Source organism: Erinaceus europaeus, chromosome 17 (assembly GCF_950295315.1).
Source record: "Erinaceus europaeus chromosome 17, mEriEur2.1, whole genome shotgun sequence".
Taxonomy (NCBI): domain Eukaryota; kingdom Metazoa; phylum Chordata; class Mammalia; order Eulipotyphla; family Erinaceidae; genus Erinaceus; species Erinaceus europaeus.
In genome coordinates this window covers 28,304,042-28,317,484 of record NC_080178.1, presented here as the reverse complement: position 1 = coordinate 28,317,484, position 13,443 = coordinate 28,304,042, and the positions used below count along the sequence as shown (strand labels likewise).

At 40.9% G+C, this 13,443-nt stretch overlaps 1 protein-coding gene across 3 annotated transcripts in view; it reads left to right on the top strand.

Annotated features, from left to right (window-relative positions):
* The window catches only part of KIAA1549L (KIAA1549 like), a 414,360-nt gene that overhangs the window by 285,911 nt on the left and 115,006 nt on the right, over window positions 1-13,443 (top strand). For all 3 annotated transcript variants that reach the window (XM_060176625.1, XM_060176624.1, XM_060176622.1), the window contains exon 10: window positions 10,575-10,746. In XM_060176625.1, coding sequence (XP_060032608.1) covers window positions 10,575-10,746 — 172 coding nt within the window. The remainder of the gene's footprint in view (window positions 1-10,574; window positions 10,747-13,443) is intronic.

Genomic DNA, 13,443 nt, shown 5'->3' with positions numbered 1-13,443 from the left:
CACTGCTCTTGGGTGTGTTGGGCAGGTGAGAGTTGATGGGGGTTCATGGAGGAGGTGAGACTTACTCTTCCTACTATTTTACTATTCTACTACAACAAAAGGAGATGCAGGTTTCTGTTATCTTTACCTAGATAGTCCCTCCCTCCTTTTCTCCCATTCTAATTTATGGTGGTATTGGGGATTGAACCGGGAACTTTGAAGCCTCAGGTATGAAAGTCTTTTTGTGGGAGTTGAGCGGTAGCACAGTGGGTTAAGCACATGTGGTGCAAAGCACTAGGACCGGCGTCAGGATCCCGGTTTGAGCCACCTCCAGGTCCCCACCTACAGGGGAGTCACTTCACAAGCAGTGAAGCAGGTCTGCAGATGTCTATCTTTCTCTCCCCCTCTCTGCCTTCTCTTCCTCTCTCCATTTCTCTCAGTCCTAACAACGACTATAGCAACAATAACTCTAATGACAATAAAAACAAGGACAACAACAAGGAAAATAAATAAATATTTAAAAAAATTTTAAAAAGAAATTCTTTTTGCTAACTATTATGCTATATCTCCTTCCCTTACTTTCAACAGAATTCTCTAAGTTTATAGCAAATAGATACAAGGTATAGGGAAGATAGTATAGTGGTTACACAACAGATTTTTATGCCTCAGACTTCGAGTTCCCAAGTTCCATTCTTAGCAATACTGTAAGTCAGAGCTAAGCAGAGCTCTGGTCAAGTAATAATAGATAACTCCATGATTACACAGGGATTTCTTTAGGGAGGGACCTATAGCAGAAATTACTGGTGCCTTACCCAAATCCCTTTGCCATGGTTGTGGGTTTCAAATAGTCAGTCTCTGTATCTTTATTGTAGGAAACTGCTCTTGAGATGTTAGAACCCACTTTTCCCACACCATGACTGGCCCAAAGTGCCTGTGAATTGGCCAGTGGTGGTGGTATAAATACCCTCACTCTCTTGTTTCCTGACTAGGAGAAATCAGAATTGTATGCTCTCTGTTACTTCCAGAGATTTCCAATGGAATTGAATTTTAGTTTCCCTCTTTAGGATGTGGTTTAAGAGTGTGTCCATTGTCCGCTGTGTGCCTTACAGCTTGTCAGTTTCTTGCACCTCCCAAATAAAGGACAAGCAGTCAGTCTCCTCTTCCCTGAGTCTTCTTCTGAGGTAGTAGCCATCCTCCAAGGTAGGGTCTCCAAGTTTTTAATCCAGTTCATGGCAAGAGCAGGTCTTCCAGCCAATCCACATAGCTGGAATGCCACCAGCTTCACAAGATATCAGGCTACAGAAAGTCTCTTGCTTGCTGCCTCTTGGTGTGGGCTTCATAGTTAGGATCTAGCCCGATGCCCTGGCGGTGTGAAATCCTGATGAGAAATTGACCACAGTTGCGTGTAAGTAATTTAACGCAGACACACAGGCCTAGAGTCATACTAAGAAGCATTTTAAAGGAAATTATAGAAGTGACCGCAGTCATTTGCAGATCATATCCCCAACAACCCATTTTCTGGAATAAACTTTCCCACTCATCAGCTTCATGCCTCTCAGAGAGACTCCAGGTCCCTCATGTGGCCCCTTGTCTTATTCAGTTCTACTATAATTCGAAAAGCCTTTCTGGCCTGCGACATCTGTATCAAAAGATACACTTTTTTTTTCTGCTTTACTTTATTTATTTTAATGAGAGAGAGAGAGAGAAGTACAGAGAAAGTGACCAAAGCACTGCTCAGCTCTGGCTTATGGTGGTGGTGGTCAGGGGGATATAACCCAGGAATTTGGAAACTCAGACATGAAAGTCTTTTCTGTATAGCCATTATGGTGTCTCCACCTTATTTTATTTTCTTATATTTGATAGGTTGAAGAGAAGCTGAAAAGGGAAGGGAAATAGAGAGAGGAAGAGAGACATATGCAAGCACTGCTTCCCTTCTCATGAAAGCAGGCACTTCTCACCTGCAGGTGGGGGTTGGGGGGGAGTTAAACCTGGATCCTTGAGCATGATAACGGGTATGCTCAACTGGATGTGCCACTGCCCCCCCCCCCCCATCCCAGGATGGTTAATCTTGTATGCTGGGTTTGTGATTTCCCCTGTCTGTGAGCCTCTGCTCCAAATAGCTGAAAGAAAATCACAAGAACTAAAACAATGAAATGAGATTTGCTTCAGCTAAGTGGGGGGGAAAAACCATCCTACAATCCTAGAGTTATTTGTAAACCTAGAAACCTAAATCATTCCACATGTCCTAAAGAGCCCAGTGAGATGAGTATTTCTTGAGTATTTAGTATGCTTGACATCTTTCATTGCTTAGGAAACCTGAATGCATCAAGTAGGGTTCATCTTTGAAAGTCCCTAATTTATAGAGGTTGTAGATCACCTAATACCACCGTTGGAGAAATCCTAGTGAGAAGAATTTGCTAGTAAACTGAAACTGAGTGAAGTTATTAGGTACTTGAATGCTCATTTTCTTTCTACCTGACTGTACCAGAGCTCTCCCCACCTTCTCTACCACAAGTGGCAGGAAGAACATGCCAAAGTTTCCCAAATAAAGTCCACTCTATATGGCTTGCATCTGCCTTCTACCTAGAGATCTTCTGTGCTCAGTCTAAAAAGATGAGCCATCTTCATGAATATGTACATGTAGATAGCTAGAATTTAAAAATGCTTCTCTACTGGCTATATTTGAGAAATTGAATCTAAAGAAGAAATAGATATAACCAGTGACACGTTTACCTTTTAAGTTAGTACTTAAAGTAATGGGGGGACCCTAAGTCTCTCAGACTAATATTGGGCTCTGGCCTGAGACTGTCCTGCTGACTTACGATAGGAGTTTATTGCTTGAAAAGAGAGAGACAGCTGAAAGCAACCAGGTGAAAAAATTCAAGTTTTAAAGGACGCCAGATCTTCTCTCAGGTTTTGTTTCTGGCCCACTAGTAGGTCTGTATCCTTATTTGCTCATGATGCCTTCCAAAAACAAGGGTCTCTGGGAAAGAGTAGTCTTTCTTCCTCTCAGCAATGACTTGTCGATTCCACATTTTTATCTAGGTCAGCAGTTTAGCCAGCAGGTGATAGTGAACTACAGTAAGGCAAGTTTTAACTATCCCAAGAATTCATTTTCACCTGCCAAAGATGGTGAAATGATCCATCCTGTGTTGAGGGTGCAGAGAAATGGGCAGTTTCAGTGATAGTGAACAGGTATGACCTTTCTGGAGCACAAATGAGCCATTTAGACAAAAGCCTCTTAGGTGGTCATGAATGCATTCCTAGACACTTGTTTGGAGGAGAGAGGTGAACAGAAAGATGAAAGGAGAAAAGCAATATTTGTCAGTAAATGTTCAGGCAATGCTCCTATAATGTGTCTAGAGGCAAAGAGACTTTCTGGTCAAATCATTCTGAGCAAGGCTACCTCCTGTGAACCCCATCTAGAAGACTCCCAAGACATATGGCTATATTAAAGACTCTAAAAGATCTCAAAAAAGGGAGTCGGGCAGTAGCGCAGAGGGTTAAGCGCACGTGGCTCAAAGCACAAGGACTGGCATAAGGATCCTGGTTCAAGCACCCAGCTCCCCACCTGCAAGGAGTTGTTTCACAGGAGGTGAAGCAAGTCTGCAGGTGTCTCTCTATCTCTCCCCCTCTCTGTCTTCCCCTCCTCTCTCCATTTTTCTCTGTCCTATCTAACGACAACATCTATAACAACAACAATAACTACAACAACAATAAAAAGACAACAAGAGCAACAAAAGGGAAAATAAATAAAATTAAAAAAAAAACGATCTCAAAAAAAAGGCTAGAAAGTTAGCTCAATGGTAGAACAAAGAACTTCTGTGCATGAGGTTCCAGGTTTTTGTTTTTTTAATTATTATTATTGGTTTAATAGTGATTGACAAGGCCATAGGATAAGAGGGGTACAATTCCACACAATTCCCACTACCAGAGTTCCACATCCCATCCCCTCTACTGAAAGCTTTCCTAGTCTTTATTCCTCTGGGAGTATGGATCTAGGATTGTTATGGGGTGCAAAAGGTGGAAGGTCTGTCTTCTGTAATTGCTTATCTGCTGGACATGGGCATTGGGCAGTTCAATCCATACTCCCAGCCTGTTTCTATCTTTTCCTAATGGGGCAGGGCTCTGGAGGGGTGGGATTCCAGGACATTGAGATCATCTGCCCAGGGAAGTCAGGTTGGCATCATGGTAGCATCTGCTACTTGGTGGCTGAAAAACATTAAGATATAAAGCAGAACAAATTATTTAATAATCAGGAACCTAAAGGTAAGAATATAGCAGATGAGATTTGGGGTCTCCATTTTGGAACAAGTTAGTAGGTCTATTTTAAGTATATTCCAAGGGGCCCATGACTTTACTGATTTTTGCCTGAGCCTGGCAGCTAACACGCAGGTGGGCTAAAGACATTGTCTGGGGAGATAGTGTTAGAGTTGGAAAAGGGACTAGAAAGCTGGATCAGGACAGAGAGTAGCTCCCAGGCATGGGAAAAGTATATACATACTGTTAACTGTAAACCCCACTGATCTGATCTGAGGCCCATATTCAGCAAAGGAGCCTGTGTAACCTCTGCATCCCTGTAGGTCTGAGCTCACATTCTGTGGTCGTTGCAAGGAGCATTCTGGGATGCATTCATTTCAGCACCAGTCTTCTTCAAGTAGCAGAGTATATTGACCCAGCCTCCCTTTAGAGAGTGGGGCACTCACTACCATTGCTGTTCTACATTGAGGGCAAGATCCTGTAGAGGCCCACAAGATGGTTTATGATACTGTTCCTCATGGAAATAACCAGTGATAGTGGAAGGAGGTATCTGTTAGAGGTTTATGCCCATCATATATATGTGGGAATTCCAGAATTCCCTGACTAGGGCCTCAAATAATGGGGTGGCCTGATAGTGACCAAAAGAACCATCATTAAAGTATTCCAGTCTCTTACCCTTATCCAGCATTTGTGGTCCTTACATTATCTGACAAGCTTAGTCTTAGAGTGATTGAGGGAAGTGAAGTAGGAAGTAGGTGAGGAGGGTATCTAGGTCTAAGTGGAAACTATTTGATTAAGTTCTTTATGGTGTCTTTTTTTTTTAGGTCTTTCTACTTGCTTGCTGCATTTATTGAGTCACTACAAAGTATTGTGCACTTTTACTTTAAGGTATACATTTTCTCTTAACTTATGGATACATGTGCACATGTGCTCTATCTTATGGGCCCTGGTCTATATTTTGATCCTTGGCAGTGCATATGCCAGAGTTGAGTGGTACTCTGGGCACTCTCTCCCTTTCTCACTCTCTCTTTATCTCAAAAAAATTATGTAATAATTTTTAAAATGGCTTCATGAAGACATCTTAATTTTGTCTAACATACTGAATTTCAAATCCAAGTGCCAATAAGACCCTTCCCTTTAGTACTATTCCTATAAATATTATTTATAATAATTTATTATAAGTACACTTTACTGTAAGTATTATCAAACTAATAGAAAAGTTGAAAAAAATTATACAGCACCCATATACTTGCAATTTAGCAGAATCCAATAGTATATTACCTTCTCTATAAAGTTTTTTATTTAGTGTAGTGTTTTAAAGACTTACTGACATTATATTATTCAGGAATCTGTTCTTTTTATTGCTGAATAGTATTACCTTGTATGACTACATCATAGTTTATTTTTCCATTATTCTGTTAATGGGTATTTTTAAATTTGTGATTCACAGTGTTACCTGTTAATGGACTTATTCTATGTTTGTTGTTGGTTTTTTTTTTTTTACTATTATAGACAAAGTTACAATGAACAACTTTCCACTTGTCCTTTTAAGATCATATTCTTTCATTCCTCTTCGGAATGTGAAAGTGAGATTGCTGGTTAGTAGAATCAGTGTCTGCTAGTTCTAGAAGAAGCTAAGTTTTCCAAGTGTATCACCTACTGTATATTTTACCCCATAATCTCATCAACACTTAGTGTTCCAATTTTAACTTTAACTGTTCTTCTCCTCCTCCTCCTTTTTCTTCTTCTTCTTCTTTTTGCCTCCAGGGTTATTGCTGGGGCTCAGTGCCTGCACCATGAATCCACTGCTCATAGAGGCCATTTTTCCCCCTTTTGTTGCCCTTGTTGTTGTAGCCTTATTGTGGTTATTATTGTTGCTGATGATGTTGTTCACTGTTGGATAGGACAGAGAGAAACTGAGAAAGGAGGGGTTCTGGTGCTCATGTGGGTGGCCTCACAACCCGAGGTAAGCCACTGGCCCTCTTGTCACCAGTTCTAGTGACTGCGTGATGCAAAAAGAAGTGCCAGGAGAGGTTCAGGTATGAACTTCCACTTTATTTGGGGTAAGCACAGAGTATTATAGCAAACAGAACAAAGGACATCTTTCAAATATGTCAGAAATTACAGAGTTCTAAAGGTCAGCTACACCTATGGTGGGGAGGGGTAGGAATGACAAGAATTGATGAGATACAGAAAGGTCAAAGAAAATAGTTTCCATGATGTAAGACATGTTAATTATCTAAAGGTATTAAGAAAAACATAGTGGTTAAACCAGTAAGGTGAGATAAAGCAGAGAAGGGCAAAGCTTGATGTAAATAATAAACATCAAAGACAAGGAAATAAAGTGTGGAGTCTCACTGCCAGGGTACTGGCAAGGCTTATGATGGAGTATGCTTATGTGTATGATCAAAGGGTGGTGAACTTATAGTGAACATAGTGAACTCTAAGTGAACTTATAAGCAGGCAGCCATTTGGTCTGCTAGCAGGGGAGTGAACTAAGTGAGAGAGGTTGCAGGCTTTTGTGAAGCTTTGAGAGACTAACAAGAGGAAACTGAGTCATGGAAAGCATTTCCCTCTTAGCTCCATCCCTAGAAGGGAGAGACTGACAAGTGGGGTGTCTTCCCAGACCTCCATCGCAAGGATGGGAGAGCTCCCCTAAGCTCTACCAGGCTTTCACATAGTTCCACAGAGGGGAAGAGAGAGAGGGAGAGAAAGATAGAGAAAGATAGAGAAAGATAGAGAAAGATAGAGAAAGATAGACACTTGCAGACCAGCTTCACCACCTGTGAAGCGACTCCCCCACAGGTGGAGAGCTGGGGACTTGAACTGGGATCCTTATGCTGGTCCTTGCGCTTTGTGCCACATGCGCTTAACCTGCTGTGCTACTGCCTGCCCCCACTTTAACTGTTCTTAATCAGTGTCTAACGTACTTAATTTGAATTTCCTATTAGATATTTTTATATGTTTTAGCTGCTTAGGTATCTTTTCTGGTTAGAATATTTTTCTCCTTTTTTCCCCAGTGTTTTAACAGTTTTACAAATTTTTAAGATTTCAAGGGTCTAATTTCACAGCCATACAAGGCCAGTGTAAGTCATCTCCACCAAAACTCTTTCCCCCTGCAAGCCTCCCACAGTAGTTCTCACAATCTGGTTAGATTTTTTCTTTCTTTCTTTCTTTCTTTCTTTCTTTCTTTCTTTCTTTCTTTCTTCTTCCAGGATTAACTCTGGGGCTCAGTGCTCCTGAAGCTTATTTTTCCCTTTTTGTTGCCCTTGTTGTTTATCATTGTTGTCATTATTATTATTGTTGTTATTGATGTCATTGTTATTGGATAGGACAGAGAGAAATGGAGAGAGAAGGGGAAGACAGAGAGGGGGTGAGAAAGACACCTGCAGACCTGCTTCACTGCTTGTGAGGCAACCCTCTTGCAGGTGGGGAGCCAGGGGCTCGAACTGGGATCCTTCTGCCAGTTCCTGCGCTTTGCACCATGTGCACTTAACCCACAGAGCTACCGCCTGGCCCTCTCTTTCTATTTTTTATTCATTAGGAAAGAGAGAAATTGAGAGGGGAAGAGATAGAGAGGAGAGAGATAGACACCTGCAGACCTGCTTCACTGTTCCTGAAGTGTCCCCACTGCAGGTGGGGAGCAATCTGGTTAGATGCTTTTTAAAATTTTATTTTAACAAGAGAGATGGAGAAAGGGAGAGAGAAAGGAAGAGAAGAAGAGATACTAAGACCAGAGCACTGTTCGGCTCTGATCTGTCTTATGATGGTGCTGGGGATTTAACCTGGGACTTCAGAGCCTCAGACGTGAGGGTCTTTTGCATAATAATTATGCTAACTCTCCAGCCCCAGATCTTTTTATCTACACTGAATTCACATCCTTATATATGTGAGACATGGTCTAACTGTTGAGCTATATCCAAAGCCCTAAAAATTAACTTTGACTTGGGTTTAGTATTATCTAATCGTTATATATAACATGCATACAAATGCTTAAAAATAAAAATTTAAGAACACTTAACAAAATGAACTCACAGTCCCAGAGGTAAGAACATTACCCTTGTCTTACCTCAAAAACTTTGAGTCTTTTCTGATTATACTGACTTCTTCCCTTATATTATACAAATACACTTCCAAGTTTTGTATTAAAGCATGCCTGTTTTTTTTTTTTTTTTTTTTTTTTTTTTTTTTTTTTTTTTACCACTATGGGTTATCATTGGGGCTCTGTGTATGCACTACAAATCTATGGCTCCTGTGGCCATTTTTTTTCATCTTTTTTTTTTTTTTGATAGGAAAGAGAGAAATTGAGAGGACAGGGGAAGATAGAGAGGGAGAAAGATAGACACCAGCAGACCTGCTTCATCGCCTTTGAAGTGACCTCCCTGCAGGTGGGGAGCGTGGGCTCGAACTGGGATCCTTGTATTTCATACTATGTGTGCTTAACCCAGTGCACTACCTCCTGCACCCCCCATTAATTTTCCTTTATAAAAAAAATTGTTAGTGATTTAACAAATATTTTCTGTATAGATTTTACAATTCATATGTATGTCTTTAGACAGTATATCACATAGTTTTGCCTGGTTTCGAATATCATAATCTGGCTTTTTCATTTGTTCAATGTTAGGCTTTTGTTTCACTCATACTGTTATACTATGTAGTATATCATTCACATATGCTATATAATATTTCATTGTGTAAATATACCACAATTCATTTGAGTTTTCAATTTGTTTCTGTTGTTTGAGCAATGCAGTGATAAACAATATTTGTAATATAATAGCTTATGAAATTCATAATCTCAAATATATACTTTGGAAAAAACTACTAAATACAACCAGTTTATCAGTTGTTAATGATAATAGTAACAAGTTTGTAGTATCCCAAATGCTAAAAGATGAAGGAAGGGTTAAACTGATGAGACAGACAACAGTATGTAGGACAGTTTATGTTTTAAAGTACATTAATAGTGAGTCAGGGGTTGGGCAGTAGCGCAGTGGGTTAAGCACTCATGGCACCAAGCCCAAGGACCAGCATAAGAATTCTGGTTTGAGCCCCCAGCTCCCGCTTCACAGGTGGTGAAGCAGGTCTGCAGGTGTCTATCTTTCTCTCCCCCTCTCTGCCTTCCCCATCTCTCTCCATTTCTCTGTCCTATCCAACAACGACAACATCAATAATAACTACAACAACAATAAAACAACAAGGGCAACAAAAGGGAAAATAAAATAAACAAATATTTAAAAAATAATGATTTTCAGTTGTTATATGTAATACTGATAAATTAGTAATCATGTATGTGTTTAATACAAGAGATTTGCTAAATAAGCTTATTAGGCGTATATTGGAATGCTATGTAGAAATTATTATTTATGTTCTTCTTAAAATATTTTTATTTATTTATTACTGGAAAGAGACAGGGAAATTGAGAGGCAAGGGGAGATAGAGAGGGAAAGAAACAGAGAGACACCTGCAGCCCTGCTTCACCAGTTATAAAACACCCCCTGTAGGCGCACTGTAATGTGTGCTCTTAACCAGGTGTGTCACTGCCTGGCCCCTACTGTTTATGTTCTTATTATACACAATGCCATTTAATGATGTAAATAAAGATAGCATGACCTGACACTATATAGACAGTATGTATGTAAAATGGAATATAATAGTTTTGCTTGAAAAAACAAAGAAGCAAATATTTCAAAATAATAGTAATGGTTAGATTGCAGTGGACAGATTACAGGTTGTTTTTTAGTTTCTTTCTTTCCTGTGTTTTTGAATTTTATTTTGTGAATATGTGTAACTTACTCAGTGAGAAAAAAACAACAAAGGCTACTTGGGGGTTAAAAAAAAAACCTTTGATTTTTCCATACACTGCTTTTATCAGAATCAGTTCGAATTACAGGCCTTTAAGTTTGTTTGTTTTTTCCTCTCTGGCGGTTATAATAATTTGAATTCAGAAATCTTGTTTGAGAGTCACTCAGTATGCCCTGAATTAATGTGAAGGCCTATTTTCAAATGAGGCCAGAGTTCTCCGGAGGCTAGGAAACTTCACCATTTCCATGATTTCTTCTCCAGCCTTAACCTGTTCTCTCCAGATGTTCGTATTTTCAAAACCTTTTTTTCCTTCTCTTCCTCTCCCCCTAGTGACAGCAGGGCTCCTTGAGACGTTAGTGACGGAAAGGTACACAAAAATTGATGTCTGAAATTAATACATTGTGGACCACTTAGCCCACAGTTACTCTACTTCAGCACTCGGGAAAAGGAGGCTGCTGATCACCCTGGGGGGATAGCAGGACCAATGCAAGATGCCCTGGAAACATGACCTTTCTCTTTTTTTCTGAAAGATGGTGAAGATGCAGCGGGTGCCAGGACCCAAGGACCCAGCGGAGCTGACTTACTATACCTTGTACAACGGGAAACCTTTGCTGGGGACTGCAGCTGCCAAGATCCTCAGCACCATTGACTCCCAAAGGATGGCCTTGACCTTACATCACGTCGTCCTTCTGCAAGCTGACCGTAAGGGGACAGTCTTTATCACTAATGCCGTAAAATGCATCCTGCCAGATCAGAGCGATTCCCCAAACTCATGTCAGTGGACTCAGAACTAGTGTATTTCTGTTCTAGAAGGCTCAGGAATTGGCTGTTATTTAAAGCAGTAAGATTTGGATAAGGGCTGTATTTTGTTTGTTAGGATGATAATGATGTCTCTTTGACTTCAAGTCCTATCCACATTTACTTCTCTATATAGTCTGCTGAATAGCTGGAAAAAATCACCAGAGCTGAGATTATATTTATCTGTTGTGGACTGAAAGTTCATTTGATTCAGTAAGCATTTATAGACTCCTACATGAGATGTTTGGTGTTGGAGGACATGAGAAGTAGATCTTGTCCCTGTCTTTCAGGAGTAGAAAAGAAAAGGAGTTATTATAGACATAAAGGAATAGGTTGTGAGGATTTGCTTCAAAGAGGATGTGGATAAAAGGTTGAAAGAAAGAGAATTTGCTCTTAAGGAGCATCTAGAAAGAATGAACAGAGCCTTTTTTTTTCTTCTTTTTGCAATTTCACTGCTTTGGGTCATTTCCCCCCCCCCCCCATTCAGATAGCATGGGAGAGACACCACAGACTGGGGTTCACTCCAGTGCCATAGTAACTCCCATGTGATGCCAGGATTTGAGTCTGGAGTAGGCATGCATGGCAAGACATGTGTCCTACTTGCTAAGCTATCTCTCCCGCCCTAAAGAATGTGTATTGAAAATGATAAATCCAGGAGGCCAAGTGGTGGCACACCTGGTTAAGCATACACATTACAGTTCACAAGGACCCAGGTTCAAGTCCCTGGTCCCCACCTGCAGGGGGAAAGCTTCATGTGTAGGGAAGCAGGGATGTAGGCATCTCTCTATTTTTTTTCTCTCTTTCTACCTCCCCATTTCTCTCTATCTCTATCCAATAATAAATAAAAATATTTTTTAGGGAGTCAGTAGTGTAGCAGGTTAACCACACATGGCACAAAGCACAAGGATCTGCGTAAGGATCCTGGTTCGAGCCCTTGGCTCCCCACATGCCAGGGAGTCACTTCACAAGCAGTGAAGCAGGTCTGCAGGTGTCTATCTTTCTCTCTCCCTCTCTGTCTTCCCCTCCTATTTTCATTTCTCTCTGTCCTATCCAACAACAACAACAATAATAAAACAACAAGGGCAACAAAAGAGAATAAATATTAAAAAAAAAATCTGAAAAAAATTTAAATGCTAACTCCATCTTTAAGTGACTTCTCCTGCCTTATAACAGTAATTATACTTATTTTTTATATTTTATTTAATTTATTTTTTTAATTATTGCCACCAAGGTTATTGCTCAGCTCGGTGCCTGCACGATGAATCCACAGCTCCCAGCAGCCATTTTTTTCCTTTATTTTTTAAATTCTTTTATTTGATAGGACAGGGAAACTGAGAGGGGAAGGGGAGATAAGAGGGAGAGAATGACACCTACAGCACTGCTTTACCATTTGTGAAGCTTCCCCCTTGCAGGTGAGGACCAGAGGCTTGAACCTGGGTCCTTGCACATGGTAGTATTTGTACTGTATGTGCCACTCCCTGAACCAATATGCTTACTTCTTTACAAAGTTTTTCTCACTTTGTCCTCTCACGGATAACTCAATTCAGCTCCAGATTTTAGATAAGAAGCCAAGGCACATCATTGACAGAACTACTGTTTAGGTTACCAAGGTATGGTTCTGGATCTGTCTGACTTCAAATTTTAGGATATTCAAACGTGTGTGTGTGTGTGTGTGTGTGTGTGTGTGTGTGTGTGTGTGCAGGGGGCAGTCACCTCTTTTCCTTCTCCATTTATTTATTTTTTTATTTACAACCTGGTTATCACTGGGATTCATTGCCTGCACTTCTTCTTCTAGCGTTTGCCCTTCTTCCGTAGCCAGTCAACAGCGTCAGGTTGAGCTGCTTGTTGCTGGCTTTGAAAGTGACTGGGATCCATGTGGATTCAGTCGGCTAGGAAGGATCGTCAGTTTCCCCAATGAATGGGTACTCACGGGATGCACCACAGGAAGGTCGCCGGCACTACAAATCCACCACTCCCCAGCAGCCATCTGGTGGGGGATTGAACCTGGGACTTCTAACCCTCAGGCAAGAGAGTCTCTTTGCATAACCATTATGCTATTTATCCCCTTACCCCTTTCTTTTACTAAATAGGATTGAAATTGAGAGGGGTGGCTGGGAGAGATAGCACAATGGTTATGCAAAAAGACTTTGGTGTCAAAGGCTCCAAAGTCCCAGAATTGATTTAAAAAAATTTTTTTTAAATCTTCTATTTTTATTTTATTTATTTATTATTGGATAGAGACAGGGAAATTGAGAGGGGAGGGGGAGGTAGAAAGGGAGAGAAACAGAGAAACACCTGCAGCACAGCTTCACCACTTGTGAAGCTTTCCCCCTGCAGGTGGGAACCAGGGGTTTGAGCCTAGGTCCTTGCGCACTGTAATGTGTGCACTTAACCTGGTGCGTGCGCCACCACCTGGCCCCCCAGAATTGATTTTTTTATACCAGTATAACACATAGTTCAACAGTGCTCTGAAGAAGAAAAAGAAAGAGGAGGAGGGGAAGTCGAGCGGTAGTGCAGCGAGTTAAGTACAGATGGCGCAAAACTCAAGGACTGGCACAAGGATCCGGTTTGAACCCCCGGCTCCCCATCTTCAGGGGGGTT